Source organism: Pelobates fuscus, chromosome 2, assembly GCF_036172605.1.
Source record: "Pelobates fuscus isolate aPelFus1 chromosome 2, aPelFus1.pri, whole genome shotgun sequence".
Classification (NCBI taxonomy): Eukaryota; Metazoa; Chordata; class Amphibia; order Anura; family Pelobatidae; genus Pelobates; species Pelobates fuscus.
In genome coordinates this window covers 450,933,180-450,948,560 of record NC_086318.1, presented here as the reverse complement: position 1 = coordinate 450,948,560, position 15,381 = coordinate 450,933,180, and the positions used below count along the sequence as shown (strand labels likewise).

General features: G+C 46.4%; 1 protein-coding gene across 1 annotated transcript in view; it reads right to left on the bottom strand.

The window, feature by feature from the left end:
• GNMT (glycine N-methyltransferase) overlaps positions 1-12,280 on the bottom strand; it is a 137,021-nt gene extending 124,741 nt beyond the window's left edge. Inside the window, exon 1 of the mRNA XM_063444214.1 lies at positions 11,877-12,280. Coding sequence (XP_063300284.1) covers positions 11,877-12,082 — 206 coding nt within the window. The 5' untranslated portion in view covers positions 12,083-12,280. The remainder of the gene's footprint in view (positions 1-11,876) is intronic.
• Positions 12,281-15,381: the final 3,101 nt, after the last annotated feature.

The following is a 15,381-nucleotide window of genomic DNA, read 5'->3' as shown; positions in this document are numbered from 1 at the left end:
GCACCGAAACTCGAAAACAGACGCTTTCCAGTCGGTTACTACACAAACCACCCAGTGGCCAAGAAGGCAGGAGTGGCGATACTATTCGCGAATACGACGCAGTTCCAGTACAAGGCGACACAGGCAGACCCGAATGGACGCTACCTATTCCTCAAGGGCACCATAGCGGACCACACTTATACCTTCGCCTGCCTGTACAGCCCCAATAGGAAACAACACACTTTTATCTGCCGGACCTTGGCCAAACTGGAAAAGTTCAGGGAAGGCCTACTGGTTGTAGCAGGGGATCTGAACCTACCGCTCGACCCCCGACTGGACACCTCCAGGGGCCACAGCGCAATACCCGCACACTGCCTTCGGGCGACGCTGCGGTCCTTACACAAGCTAGGACTGGTGGACAGCTGGAGGGCAAGCCATCCTGAGGGAAGGGACTACACCTGTTACTCTGCGGTCCATGCACGTTACAGCCGTATAGATTATATATTCATCGCGCAGGAATACCTGACTCTACTACAGGGGGCTGAGATAGGAACGATGGAGCAATCCGATCACGCTCCAACATTAGCGCACACCAGCTCCCCGCTTTTCAAACCTAAAGAACGTCAGTGGAAACTGAACGAGACACTCCTGGATGACCCCGAACTCATTACCACGACGACACACACATTGACCCAATACTTCACAACGAACGACACCCCGGACATAGCACCACTTACGCTATGGGAGGCGCATAAGTGTGTCATAAGGGGGCATCTCATAGCGATCAGCACCAAACGCAAGAAGGACAGGGTAGCACGCACGATCCATCTGAATGGACGCATAGCCGAACTCGAACAAGAACATAAACGCACACTAGATGAGGAGACTTATCTTCGTCTAACTGAGGCCCGTAGAGAACTCCGAACCATACTCTCTCAGGGAGTTCTACACACTGCGCGAAAAACAACCAGGTTCTTCTACGAGCACTCCAATAAATGTGGCAGATTGCTCGCAAAAATGCTTCAGGAAAAGCGAAGGACGCAGCACATCCATAAGATTTGCCCACAGGGGCGTACAATCACACATCTCCCCGAGGGCATCTTGAATGCGTTTCATGAATACTACACGGCACTGTATGGCCAAACACCAACCCGGTCTGATGCGGCATCCCAACACCACCGGGAACGAATCAACGCATATCTAGGCAACCATGTTGCTCGCAAGCTCACACCGGAACAAGAATCCGAACTGGAACAACCCTTAACGATCGAGGAGCTAGCCGGAGCACTGAAAATAACAAAACCTCATTGGGCACCTGGCCCGGACGGCCTGCCCATCTCGTACCTGCGCACCTTCAAGGAGATTCTATTACCAAGACTACTGGAGGGATTCAACTCAATACGAACAGGCGGTCAGTTCCCAGCGGACACACTGAGGGCGACGGTCACAATCATCCCGAAAGAAGGCAAAGACCCCACTAACTGTGCCAGCTATAGACCTATATCGTTACTAAATACCGATCTGAAAATTTTCGCTAAAGCTCTTGCGCTTAGGGTAGCACGGATACTACCCAACCTAATACACCCCGATCAGGTCGGTTTCATACCCGGAAGAGAGGCTCGGGACAACACAATTCGGGCCCTTAACGTGATCCACGCGGCGACGGCTAACAAACGTGAACTGGTAATTCTATCCACGGACGCCGAAAAGGCGTTTGACCGTGTGGATTGGACGTTCCTCGCTGAAGCCTTACGACACATGGGATTCGGACCTTACCTACGAACCTGGGTGGCGGCACTGTACACGTATAAGAGTTAATGGTGCACTTACTACACCGTTCAACATACGCAATGGTACACGGCAGGGCTGTCCCCTGTCCCCCCTCCTGTTTGCCCTCACTCTGGAGCCCTTTCTGGAGGCGGTCAGACGGGACGGGGGTATCACGGGGTTCCGCCTGGGCCGAGCAGAGCACCGGGTGGCGGCATATGCAGACGACATGCTCTTTTTCTTAAACCAACCCCGAATCTCAGTCCCAAACCTCCTGACTGCATTCAAAGAGTACAAAACGGTATCCAACCTCACGCTTAACTTGGATAAGTCAGAAGCTATGCCGCTGGCCCAGGGACCCGCCATGATAAAACACCTTCAAACGCATTTTCCATTCAAGATCTGTGCAACGAAAATACGATACCTGGGAATCTGGCTACCACGAGAGCTGGCGCACACATACCAATTAAACTTTACGCCCCTCCTCACGACCCTGCAACAAGATCTTAAAAAGTGGACGACACAGTATATCTCTTGGTTCGGGCGGATTAACGCAATAAAGATGAACGTAATGCCCCGAATTCTGTATTTATTTCAAACGCTGCCTATAACCATACCACGCTTGTTCTTTCAGACGGTAGCAGCAAGCATACAGCGCTTTGTTTGGAACCAGAGACCCACACGCGTCCGCAGGGCAGTCTTGGAAAGACCAAAGAACGCAGGAGGAACGGGATTACCATCAGTACTAGCATACTACCAGGCGACCCACTTACACCGACTAGTAGACTGGCATGCCAACCCGACCTCCAAGCTATGGGTGGAAATGGAAACGCACCAGGCACAGGGAAAGATTCCCGCCCTGTTGTGGCTGGGAGGAACCTCACCTGGCGACATGTATACAGGAAACCCGATGATCGACTCCACACTAAGGGTCTGGTGCAAGACCAGATACACCAACCAACTTACCACTTCGCCCAACCCCCTTACTCCTATAACCAACAACCCAAGACTAGCGGGGGGACTTAAACCCGCAGCCCTACGGAACTTCCAGGCTGCAGACTGGACATACCTCCGCCAATGGTGCACCAACTCGAACCTCAGAACATTAGCAGACCTACTACCGGACGCTAGACCGACACGACTAGATGAGTACCACTACCATACGCTGAGAACCTATTACAACACCTTAGCCGGTAAAGACCACATACACCGAGCTGTGCTCCCTCTAGAACAACTATGCACAGAGAGACGGCACCTCACACATGGTGTATCAACACTGTACGCCATACTCCAACACAATGGAGATAGTAAACCGGTGGGCTTCACTGGGCGGTGGGAAAAGGAGACGGGAACAGTGCTCACAGATTCCGAATGGGACAAAATCTTCCAGCTGACGCATAGGGGGACCATTAGCTCCAAATACCAGGAGTGCAATTATAAAATTTTGACGTACTGGTACAGGACCCCAGACGTACTTCGACATATACACGAATCAATACCAGGTGAATGTTGGAGGTGCGGCACTGAGACGGGCACGGGGCTCCACATATGGTGGACATGCCCGCTTATCACGCCATACTGGCGGTTGATACACCAAACGATTAGAGAAATTACTGGTGCGGATCTCCCATTTCAGCCCCTGCCGATGCTGCTTAACCACACGCAGGAGCCACTAACGAAATACAAGAAGGGACTGACCATTCACCTGCTCACGGCCGCGAAAACACTTATACCAACACACTGGAAAAGCACAACGGTACCCACCTTCCAACAATGGGTTGACAGGGTGGAGCACATATACAACATGGAAATGATGACGGCATCCCTACAAAGTCGGTCAGAAAAATGCGCCCTGACCTGGTTCCCGTGGATGGACTTCATGGCCAAGAGGATTGCACGAGCCAGAGCACAGGAGGGGGGTGCCGCGTCCGCCGGAGGCTCTGCTCCTAACCCCACACCCCTCTAACCCACCGCACAAGACAGTCGACAACCCTAGACTACTCAGGGGACGAGACGGCAGACCTTTGAGATAGGAACGTAACAACCCAAGCCCCTAAGATGCCTGGTTAGAAACTAGGGTGCCGGAAATCACGGACTTTATGTGACAGAAACAAACCCATGCTACCCCAACACGGGTACCTAGTCTAAACGCAAAAACACACCCCGACATCAGGAACACAAGTTACAGGGACGTGCCCGACACTTCACTAGATTGCGGGGCGAGTAGGAAGAAACAAATGCCGCTTCAGACACTCGGGCCCAGACCTAGACAGTGAGAGCACCGAGACTACCAGAGAACGAATCTTGACAGAAAACAACTGTTATCCTCCCAGGGAGCCTAGACCTACACCAGCCAAGCTTGCACACAACCACAACAGGCTATTGTGAGACGCAGGTGGGGGGAAGGGACCTGGGAGGGAACAACGTTTAGACGAGGATAACCACGACTATACAAAATACGCAGCCATTGACTTAGATACCAGTCCAGGTGATAACTTGGAGACACACAATATCTTAGCAACATGACCTAGCATAACACGCGAGACCACGGTAGCCACAAGACTACAGCCAATTGCAACTAGTACCACACGCACACACTGCCCAGGAAAATTACACAGACATATAATAAGGACCCCGAACACATGCTGCAGGACATCCTCAGTGACACAGGTCAAGCAGACCAGCGCACGCTTGTGGAACCTATGACACGAACCCCAACTGATAGGTCCAGGCTGGGAACTAGCCTGATACGATCAAGAGAAGCGACTTCACTCTTGAGGGCTATTTAGGTACGTGCTCCTTTCTTGCCACTCTCGGTTAGTAAAGACAGGCCACTGCACGTACATCCTTACCATATTTCAATGAAGCCATGCCCTGTACGACATAAGATCGTACGGGAGTCTGCGATAATAGGTACACAGTCCGCAAACGACCCGATGCAAACCAAATGGGTTGACCACAACAAATCTTACACATTAGAATTGATTTGCACCCGCAGTTATTTATCTGTTCATACAGTACGCCAGAGACAATAGCAATACGGAGTAATATAAGAATGAAAGGCAGCAATAGATATGCCACGCGAAGGTCAACACGATACTAGACAACCTTGCTGTGACTTGACAGAGGGGCTTTTGTACATGTCTACACTAATGCACTGGCCCATTATATAATTACTTTTATGCCGTCTGACGATAACTTGGCGTGTCTCAATGTTGAAGGTCTCTCACTAGTGTCTCAACTGCCCTGAAAAATTGATATTTGTATGCTGACGTACAATGTGTATCACTGCAACACAGTTCCTCGAATAATGTTATGCGCTTTTTTCCTGTTCTTTCACATATATGTAATACCCGAAACTGAAAATAATTAAAATAAAGATTGTCAAAAAAAACCAAAAAAAAACAAGGAAGTATCCTTGTTAAGCTTCTCCCTATGCCCAATCTGCGGGTTTCTTGGTGCCCAAGAAGGAGCAGGGTAAATATTGCCTGATTCATTATTGGTCGTACCCTCCAGGGGGTTCAGTAAATGATGATATTTCTGCCGAACTTTGCCGGGTTTTTTACGTGCCCTTTGATGCGGCGGTCCGCATGGTCCGGGCTCCAGGCCCTGGGGGCTGCTACCGGTGCACCCGGATTGTCATCATCTCCTGGGTTGTACTTTTGACTGTCAGTTTTATGTGGATATGTGCCTCCCTATGGGTTGCTCCCTGTCCTGTTTTTTATTTTGAGGGCTTTAACACTTTCCTGGAGTTGGTGGTGCGAAGGGAAGCGTGGGTCAACTAACTTTTGCACTATTATTATTATTATTATTATTTTATTATTTATATAGCGCCAACAAATTCCGTAGCGCTGTCTGGATGACTTCCTGTGTGTGGGGCCGGCAGAGTCGCACGTCTCCGCACTGCTGCTGCAGGTTCTTGGGGACGTGTTTCAGCGTTTTGGTATCATTGGCCCATGACAAGACTGTAGGTCTGGTTATGTGCCTTAGTTTCCTGGGCATCGAGATTGATTCTATGGCTGGGGATTGTCGGTTGCCCCTGAATAAGGTTCAAGACCTCAGGCAGGAGGTGGTGCTGGCCTTGGGGTGACGTAAGATTCAGCTGCACTGCCTGCAGTCTCTCCTAGGTTAGCTGAACTACGCCTGCCGGATTTTGCCCATGGGGCGAATCTTTAACAGGCGGCTGGCGGTGGCGACGCCGGGGGTCACCCGCCCTCAGCACTTTATTCGGCCGTTGCGGCATACTCTAGCGGTCTGGGATTCCTTCTTGGCCTCCCATAACGGTAGAACGTATTGGCAGCCCCGGAGGTCTCTAATGCTGACTTCCACCTGCTTACCAATGCAGCAGGCTTTGGGGCCATTTTGGGCTCTCAATGGTGCACTGCCTCGTGGCCAGTGGGTTGGCAGGCGGCAGGGCTCACGCAAAATCTGGCTTTCCTAGAGCTCTTCCCCATTCTGGTGGAATTAAAGGTGTGGACAGGCAGGTAGTTTTCCATTGCGACAATCTGGAGGGGGTGCAGGCGACCAATCAGTTGACCGCATCCTCTCCCCCGGTGGTACGCTTGCTGCAGGCGCTTGGTTCTGCGCTGTTTGTGTCTTAATGTATCTTGTAGGGCTTAGCATATCCTGGGGGTTCCCAATGTAATGGTTGATGCTCTCTCTCGACCGCAGTGGGATGTATTTTGGGAGGTGGCTCTGCAGGCTGAATTGGACGGTGTCCCATGCCCAGTGGAGATGTGGTCGCTTGGTCTGGCAGACTGATGGTTCGTGGGTCAGTCTCAGCGGTCACATGGGCCCACTAAAGTAAGGTGTGGAGTGAATGGGACGAGTAGGAGCTTCCCTGGGGGGTTTTCCAGATTCGTCCGCTCGCCTACAGGATTTATTACCTCTCTTAGGGTCTTGGGAGTCTGCTGGTTTATTCCCCTCCACAATTTCTTCATGATTTGCAGGGCTCAGCTTCCTGTTCAAGTTGTAGGGATGGGAAGATGCTACCAAGGTTTTCATGGTTTGCTAGGCCCTAAAGGGCTTGAGGCGGGTGTGTCCTCTCGGGGCTCAAGGCGTCCTGCCTCAGGCGCGCTTTTGGCTAGTTTGTGAGAGTCGTTACCCAAGGTTTGCCACTCTGTCTTTGAGGCCCGTCTATTTCGGCTGGTGTTTTCCCTGGCATTCTTCAGGGACATGCGGATCGGGAGCTGGTGTGCCCTAGTAGTAGGGGGGGTGCTTTTTTGATGATGTTACATGCAGAGCGGACCATATTTCCTTGAGGATTCGCTGCTTGAAAAATGTCTTTGGGAAGGGTAAGTGGGTCTGCTTAGGTGCGGTGCCGGGTTACGGCATTGGTCCCTGTGACGGACCATCCGCCAATCGATGCTCCTAGCACTTACCAAGGACCATCAGCACCACACCGGACACCATAGCCACCGCAGACTCCACGAACCGCCGTAGCTTGGTTGGGGTCTCGCCTTCTCCTTCCCACCCTGGTCCAACCTCTGGACCCAGGACCGAGTGGGAAGGACCTCTCCTCCAGGAGGGTATAGCTGTGGAAAGGACCTCTCCTCCAGGAGGATATAGGTGTGGGAAGGACCTCTCCTCCAGGAGAGTATAGCTGTATAGCTGAAGAGAGCTCTTACAAGAGCTAGCAATGATATAGCAGTTATAGCTGTTCCCTACAACACGAGACGAGGCTGCGAGTTGAGGGTAAGAAGATCTGTTTAATGAGCACAAAGGCATTTCTTTTATACACATTTTCAGGCCAGAGGCACACCCCCTGGACATTGATGAAACACAGGGACAAAAGGGACACAAACCAATGGGAACAATAATTAACACAGTAACACGCCTACATACAGTCAGCGAGCCCTCCCCTCTCCCTGTGACATAATTAAGCTAGCTAATGGAATAACTTAATTATCCACAGGCAGAAAATATAAATTTTTACCCAAAACACAGAAAACACCACATATCCCCTACATCCCTGGATAGCCCTGATCTGGGCGAACAACATATCCAAAAATCACCCATACCAGAGCAGGAGTTCAAAAGTTTTGTGGAAATCACAGTTGACCGACCGCACGCACATTTTCATGCCCAAAACAGTTCCAGAGAATTAGGCTGTGCGGACGGTCTATTTCCATTACTAAGTTCCGTTCGAATGCATGAACGGGGGCCAAAGTTAAAGTGGCGTTCGAATTGTCGAACGCACTTCGATTCCCGGTTCAGCGGTGTCCGTAACGTTGCGAGTTCTATGAAGTAGATGACCAAACACAGCTGAATGCGTTTGACTGAATTAAAATGGCTGCCGCCATGTGTTCGTATGTCGAATGGCGGCCACTTCGACTACTTCGGCACTTCGAAATTGCAAATCCTTTCCGATAGAATTTAAAGGGCAAGAAACAGGGTCTTAAAATCCAATAAGCCCAAATAGAGTTTTTAAAAAGGCTATCCATCCCAGGGGCCATAGTCACAGGGCAAGAGGCGGGCAAGCAGGCCTCTCCAAAACCCAGTGGCGAAGTGCAATTCGTCACAGTCCCATTTTTTTTTCCTTCAGTGAGTATTGTTCCTTCTGCCTGGCTTCTCAACCCCCCTCCCTTTTAGTTCACGAGGACGGCAGTTTTCTCTCCCACTTCCAATTCATTAGGGTGTTCCGCTTGGGGCTTGAATTCCTTGGAATTAATAACAGGGAGTTCGGGGGGCATTCATACAGTATAGGGGCTGCTACAGAGGCTTCTATGCTTGGTATGATGGCGCAGGTGGTTCAGAGAATCGGGAGGTGGGAGTCGGGCCGTTATATGTCCTATTTCCTGCCGGTCACCTAAGTTGATTTCTCTGCGCAGGTCCGGTTCCCTCCAGAATATGGATCATGGGACACTCTTATGTCTATTGGGCCAGGAAATGTGCAGTGGTCTGGCGTTGAGGTGAGCGGTTGGGTCTTACGCCTTCTGAATCGGAGGTTCGGTGGTTTGGCACCAGAGGCATGAGGAGGGTGCGGTTCATCCCCGACTTGGTTCAGCTGTCCCACCTCCCTGGGATCCCGAGTGTCCTTGTCATCCATCTGTGGGGGAATGACCTGGGTTCAGTGCCCATATGGGATTTGGTGTCTGCTCTTAAGCGGGACATGGCATGCATCCTAGTTTTATTCCCGGATGTACGCTTGGTTTAGTCCGAGGTTATAGCCCGTAAAACTGAAAAGGAGGGTTTCTAGATTTGTTTTGGGTGCTCTGGGAATTCCAGTTCACCATAGGGTCTTTGAGCGGGACGCTGACAATCTATTTCTGGGGGGCAGGGTACACTTGACGGAGGTCGCGCTTGACCTCTTTAATCTCGCCCTGCAGGAAGCGGTGGAACAGGCCTTGAGTGGTTTTGGTGGGGCCCCCCCGCTGATTTTAGGCGTAAAACAACGGGGTTGTGGCCGGGGGTATGCCATTGCCAATTACGTTTGAGGTGGTTAGGTTAATATGTGGAATAAGGTGGTCAAGTTTCAGGTCTCAACCTCCCCTGCTCTAAAAGGTTAACCTTAGGTTACCTGTTTGGACGTGCCCACCGAGCGAGGATCAGGTCGGCTGATGGTAAGCATTGGAAGGAAAAGGAATTTATGCCGAGAGGGGAGGTGAGAAGAAGTGGTGCATAGGCTCATGGTCAGTATATTGTCAAAGACGGTTGGGTTATACTGTATGACACTATATATTAACTTATTTGTTAAGTTATGGTTATTTATGTTTGACGTTTATATCAAGTAAAGAAGAATATTAAAATAAATTATGGATGTGTTATACAGTATTTATCATATGTTATAATAAATGCTGTGGCATGCTTCATCCATACTACGTTGTCTGTCATTATTTGGGTGGTAATTGGGATAGTTCTATGTTAGTATGCTCCATCACAATTCCACACTACGTACATACATGTCATCAAGACAAAACACTAATACTATTCTAGCAATCTACTTTTCTTCCCTACCCTTACCTTTTGTGTCACTATACCTTACTCCCTCTAGCATGTAAGCTCATTAAGTAGGGACCTCAACCCCTCTGTTCCTGTGTGTCGTCTGGTTATAAACGCATAACAACAAGGGACACAGGCGACACTCCAAGGTCTGTGATGGTTTTCTTTATTGGAGGGTAATTCTCATCAATACCCTCCAATAAAGAAAAGCATCACAGACCTTGGAGTGTCGCCTGTGTTCATTGTTGTTGAGCTTTGACTTCTGCAGATTGCGGTGTGTGTGTCAGGCATATAGTCGGATCACTGAACAGAACCTGAGTGGGGGGTGAATTGTTTCTTGTGGTTATAAATACGTGCCCACCCATTGAACAGCGCTGTGGAATTTGTTGGCGCTTTATAAATAATAATGCTCACCCAGTCTCCATCATTAAAAATCCACTACTTCATAAAAGCATATCAATTAAACTGTTAATAGCTCCCAACTGATTCCTCTCTTGCAACTGTCACTAGTCTAATACTATCCTTACCTTTTGCGTCACTTTACCCCACTCCCTCTAGCATGTAAGCTCATTGAGCATGGCCCTCAACCCCTCTGTTCCTGTGTGTCCAACTTGTCTGGTTACAACTACATGTCCGTTCGTCCACCCATTGTAAAGCGCTGCAGAATTTGACGGCGCTATATAAATAATAACATAAATCAATCATATTATTGGACAGGCTGCGCTGTGTACAGTTTGGTAATCAGAGTGTTGCATTCAAAACATATTATTACATAATATTCTTATATCATATTTTCATATTATTATACAGGATGAGCTGTGTTGTATTGGGTAATAAGAGTGTAGCGCTAATGCGAAATCAGCATATCCCATTATCATATTATTTTATTATATCATATTACTATCATATTAGTATTCCATATTAGCTTACTATTATATCATATTAGCATTTTATTATATCATAATTTCATATTATTGGACAAAGTTGTATAGTATTGGGTAATCAAAGTGCGGCAATCAAACATATTATAACATCATCCTATTATTATATCACATAATTAGTTCAGCTACATCCATCAAAAGATGACAGCTTTCAGGACCACATTACCCAAGGGACCGCACTCCCCAGCGAACCACACTGCCAAGATGGACACATTACCCAAGGAGGCTGCACTGCCCAGCAGACCACACTGCCAAGAGGGACACATCAGCCAAGGGGGCCCCACTGCCAAAAGGGACACATTACCCAAGCGGGCCCCACTGCCCAGTGGACCACACTGCCAAGAGGGACACATTACCCAAGTGGGCCCCACTGCCCAGTGGACCACACTGCCAAGATGGACAAATAACCCAAGGGGGCCCCACTGCCCAGCGGACTACATTGCCAAGAGGGACACATTAACCAAGAGGGCCTCATGGCCCAGTGGACCACATTGCCTAGAAGGACACATTATCCAAGGGGGTCCCACTGCCCAGCGGACCAAACTGCCAAGAGGGACACATTACCCAAATGGGCCCCACTGCCCAATGGACTACATTGCCTAGAAGGACACACTATCCAAGGGGACCCCACTTCCCCATGGACCACACAGCCAAGAGGAACACATCATCCAAGGGGGCCCCACTGCCAATAGGGACACATTACCAAAGGGGGCCCCATTGCCAAGACGGACACATTACCCAAGGGGGCCCCACTGCCAATAGGGACAGAATAACCAAGGGGGCCCCACAGCCCCACAGACTACACTGCCAAGAGGGAAACATTACCCAATGGAGTCTCACTGCCCAGCGGACCACATTGCCAAGAGGGACACATTACCCAAGTGGGACACATTACCCAAGTGGGACACATTACCCAAGTGGGGCTCACTACCCAGTGGACCACACTGCCAAGAGGGACACATAATCCAAGGGGGCCCCACTGCCCCACAGACCACACAGCCAAAAGGGACAAATTACCCAAGGGGGCCCCACTGCCCAGTGGACCACATTGCCTAGAAGGACACATTATCCAAGGGGGCCCCACTATCCATGGGGCAACATTACTTAGAGGGCTATGCTGCCACGAGAGCCATCCTGATTAGACAGCCTGCTGAGTTCTAATAAAATGTTACAATTTGTCCCTGTGTGATGGGACAGTCCTGATACAGCTCTGTGTTAGGGGTATTTTCAGACAGTACTAATGCTCACCCTGTGCCACATGCCACGTCCAGCACCGTCTGACAGTTGTGTCTTTGCAGCAGTGACTGGATCCAACAGCGATACTCATCTGTTCGGCTGCGTTTGTCCCCAATATAGTAATGCCAGACTCTGGCAGCTTTGCCATCTGCATACTGATCCGGGAGACCCTCTGCTGCCACTCCCAGGGAGCGGGTACGGTACACACTGTCCACCATCTTACACCGACACTACACAGAGAACAAATGCACTGGGAATTGTGACTTATACACAAACAGATACACAATGTGAGAGAAGCAAACAAACACTACAATACAGATAAAGTGTCCAGGGCAACTACAGAAACACTACTCACAGCTTCCGATTACACGTACTCACAACCTCTTATAACACAACTTCTCACAATCTGCGATAACACTAAATAACTTCTCACAATCTGCGATAACACTAATTAACTTCTCACAATCTGCGATAACACTAATTAACTTCTCACAATCTGCGATAACACTAAATAGCTTCTCACAATCTGCGATAACACTAATTAACTTCTCACAATCTGCGATAACACTAATTAACTTCTCACAATCTGCGATAACACTAAATAACTTCTCACAATCTGCGATAACACTAATTAACTTCTCACAATCTGCGATAACACTAAATAACTTCTCACAATCTGCGATAACACTAAATAACTTCTCACAATCTGCGATAACACTAATTAACTTCTCACAATCTGCGATAACACTAATTAACTTCTCACAATCTGCGATAACACTAAATAACTTCTAACAATCTGCGATAACACTAAATAACTTCTCACAATCTGCGATAACACTAAATAACTTCTCACAATCTGCGATAACACTAATTAACTTCTCACAATCTGCGATAACACTAATTAACTTCTCACAATCTGCGATAACACTAATTAACTTCTCACAATCTGCGATAACACTAAATAACTTCTCACAATCTGCGATAACACTAAATAACTTCTCACAATCTGCGATAACACTAAATAACTTCTCACAATCTGCGATAACACTAAATAACTTCTCACAATCTGCGATAACACTAAATAACTTCTCACAATCTGCGATAACACTAAATAACTTCTCACAATCTGCGATAACACTAATTAACTTCTCACAATCTGCGATAACACTAATTAACTTCTCACAATCTGCGATAACACTAAATAACTTCTCACAATCTGCGATAACACTAAATAACTTCTCACAATCTGCGATAACACTAATTAACTTCTCACAATCTGCGATAACACTAATTAACTTCTCACAATCTGCGATAACACTAAATAACTTCTCACAATCTGCGATAACCCTAAATAACTTCTCACAATCTGCGATAACACTAATTAACTTCTCACAATCTGCGATAACACTAAATAACTTCTCACAATCTGCGATAACACTAAATAACTTCTCACAATCTGCGATAACACTAATTAACTTCTCACAATCTGCGATAACACTAAATAACTTCTCACAATCTGCGATAACACTAATTAACTTCTCACAATCTGCGATAACACTAATTAACTTCTCACAATCTGCGATAACACTAATTAACTTCTCACAATCTGCGATAACACTAATTAACTTCTCACAATCTGCGATAACACTAAATAACTTCTCACAATCTGCGATAACACTAATTAACTTCTCACAATCTGCGATAACACTAAATAACTTCTCACAATCTGCGATAACACTAAATAACTTCTCACAATCTGCGATAACACTAATTAACTTCTCACAATCTGCGATAACACTAATTAACTTCTCACAATCTGCGATAACACTAAATAACTTCTCACAATCTGCGATAACACTAAATAACTTCTCACAATCTGCGATAACACTAAATAACTTCTCACAATCTGCGATAACACTAAATAACTTCTCACAATCTGCGATAACACTAATTAACTTCTCACAATCTGCGATAACACTAATTAACTTCTCACAATCTGCGATAACACTAATTAACTTCTCACAATCTGCGATAACACTAATTAACTTCTCACAATCTGCGATAACACTAATTAACTTCTCACAATCTGCGATAACACTAATTAACTTCTCACAATCTGTGATAACACTAATTAACTTCTCACAATCTGCGATAACACTAATTAACTTCTCACAATCTGCGATAACACTAAGTAACTTCTCACAATCTGCGATAACACTAATTAACTTCTCACAATCTGCGATAACACTAATTAACTTCTCACAATCTGCGATAACACTAAATAACTTCTCACAATCTGCGATAACACTAAATAACTTCTCACAATCTGCGATAACACTAAATAACTTCTCACAATCTGCGATAACACTAAATAACTTCTCACAATCTGCGATAACACTAAATAACTTCTCACAATCTGCGATAACACTAAATAACTTCTCACAATCTGCGATAACACTAATTAACTTCTCACAATCTGCGATAACACTAAATAACTTCTCACAATCTGCGATAACACTAAATAACTTCTCACAATCTGCGATAACACTAAATAACTTCTCACAATCTGCGATAACACTAATTAACTTCTCACAATCTGCGATAACACTAATTAACTTCTCACAATCTGCGATAACACTAATTAACTTCTCACAATCTGCGATAACACTAATTAACTTCTCACAATCTGCGATAACACTAATTAACTTCTCACAATCTGCAATAACACTAATTAACTTCTCACAATCTGCGATAACACTAATTAACTTCTCACAATCTGCGATAACACTAATTAACTTCTCACAATCTGCGATAACACTAAATAACTTCTCACAATCTGCGATAACACTAATTAACTTCTCACAATCTGCGATAACACTAATTAACTTCTCACAATCTGCGATAACACTAATTAACTTCTCACAATCTGCGATAACACTAATTAACTTCTCACAATCTGCGATAACACTAAATAACTTCTCACAATCTGCGATAACACTAAATAACTTCTCACAATCTGCGATAACACTAATTAACTTCTCACAATCTGCGATAACACTAATTAACTTCTCACAATCTGCGATAACACTAATTAACTTCTCACAATCTGCGATAACACTAAATAACTTCTCACAATCTGCGATAACACTAATTAACTTCTCACAATCTGCGATAACACTAATTAACTTCTCACAATCTGCGATAACACTAATTAACTTCTCACAATCTGCGATAACACTAATTAACTTCTCACAATCTGCGATAACACTAAATAACTTCTCACAATCTGCGATAACACTAATTAACTTCTCACAATCTGCGATAACACTAAATAACTTCTCACAATCTGCGATAACACTAAGTAACTTCTCACAATCTGCGATAACACTAATTAACTTCTCACAATCTGCGATAACACTAATTAACTTCTCACAATCTGCGATAACACTAAATAACTTCTCACAATCTGCGATAACACTAATTAACTTCTCACAATCTGCGATAACACTAATTAACT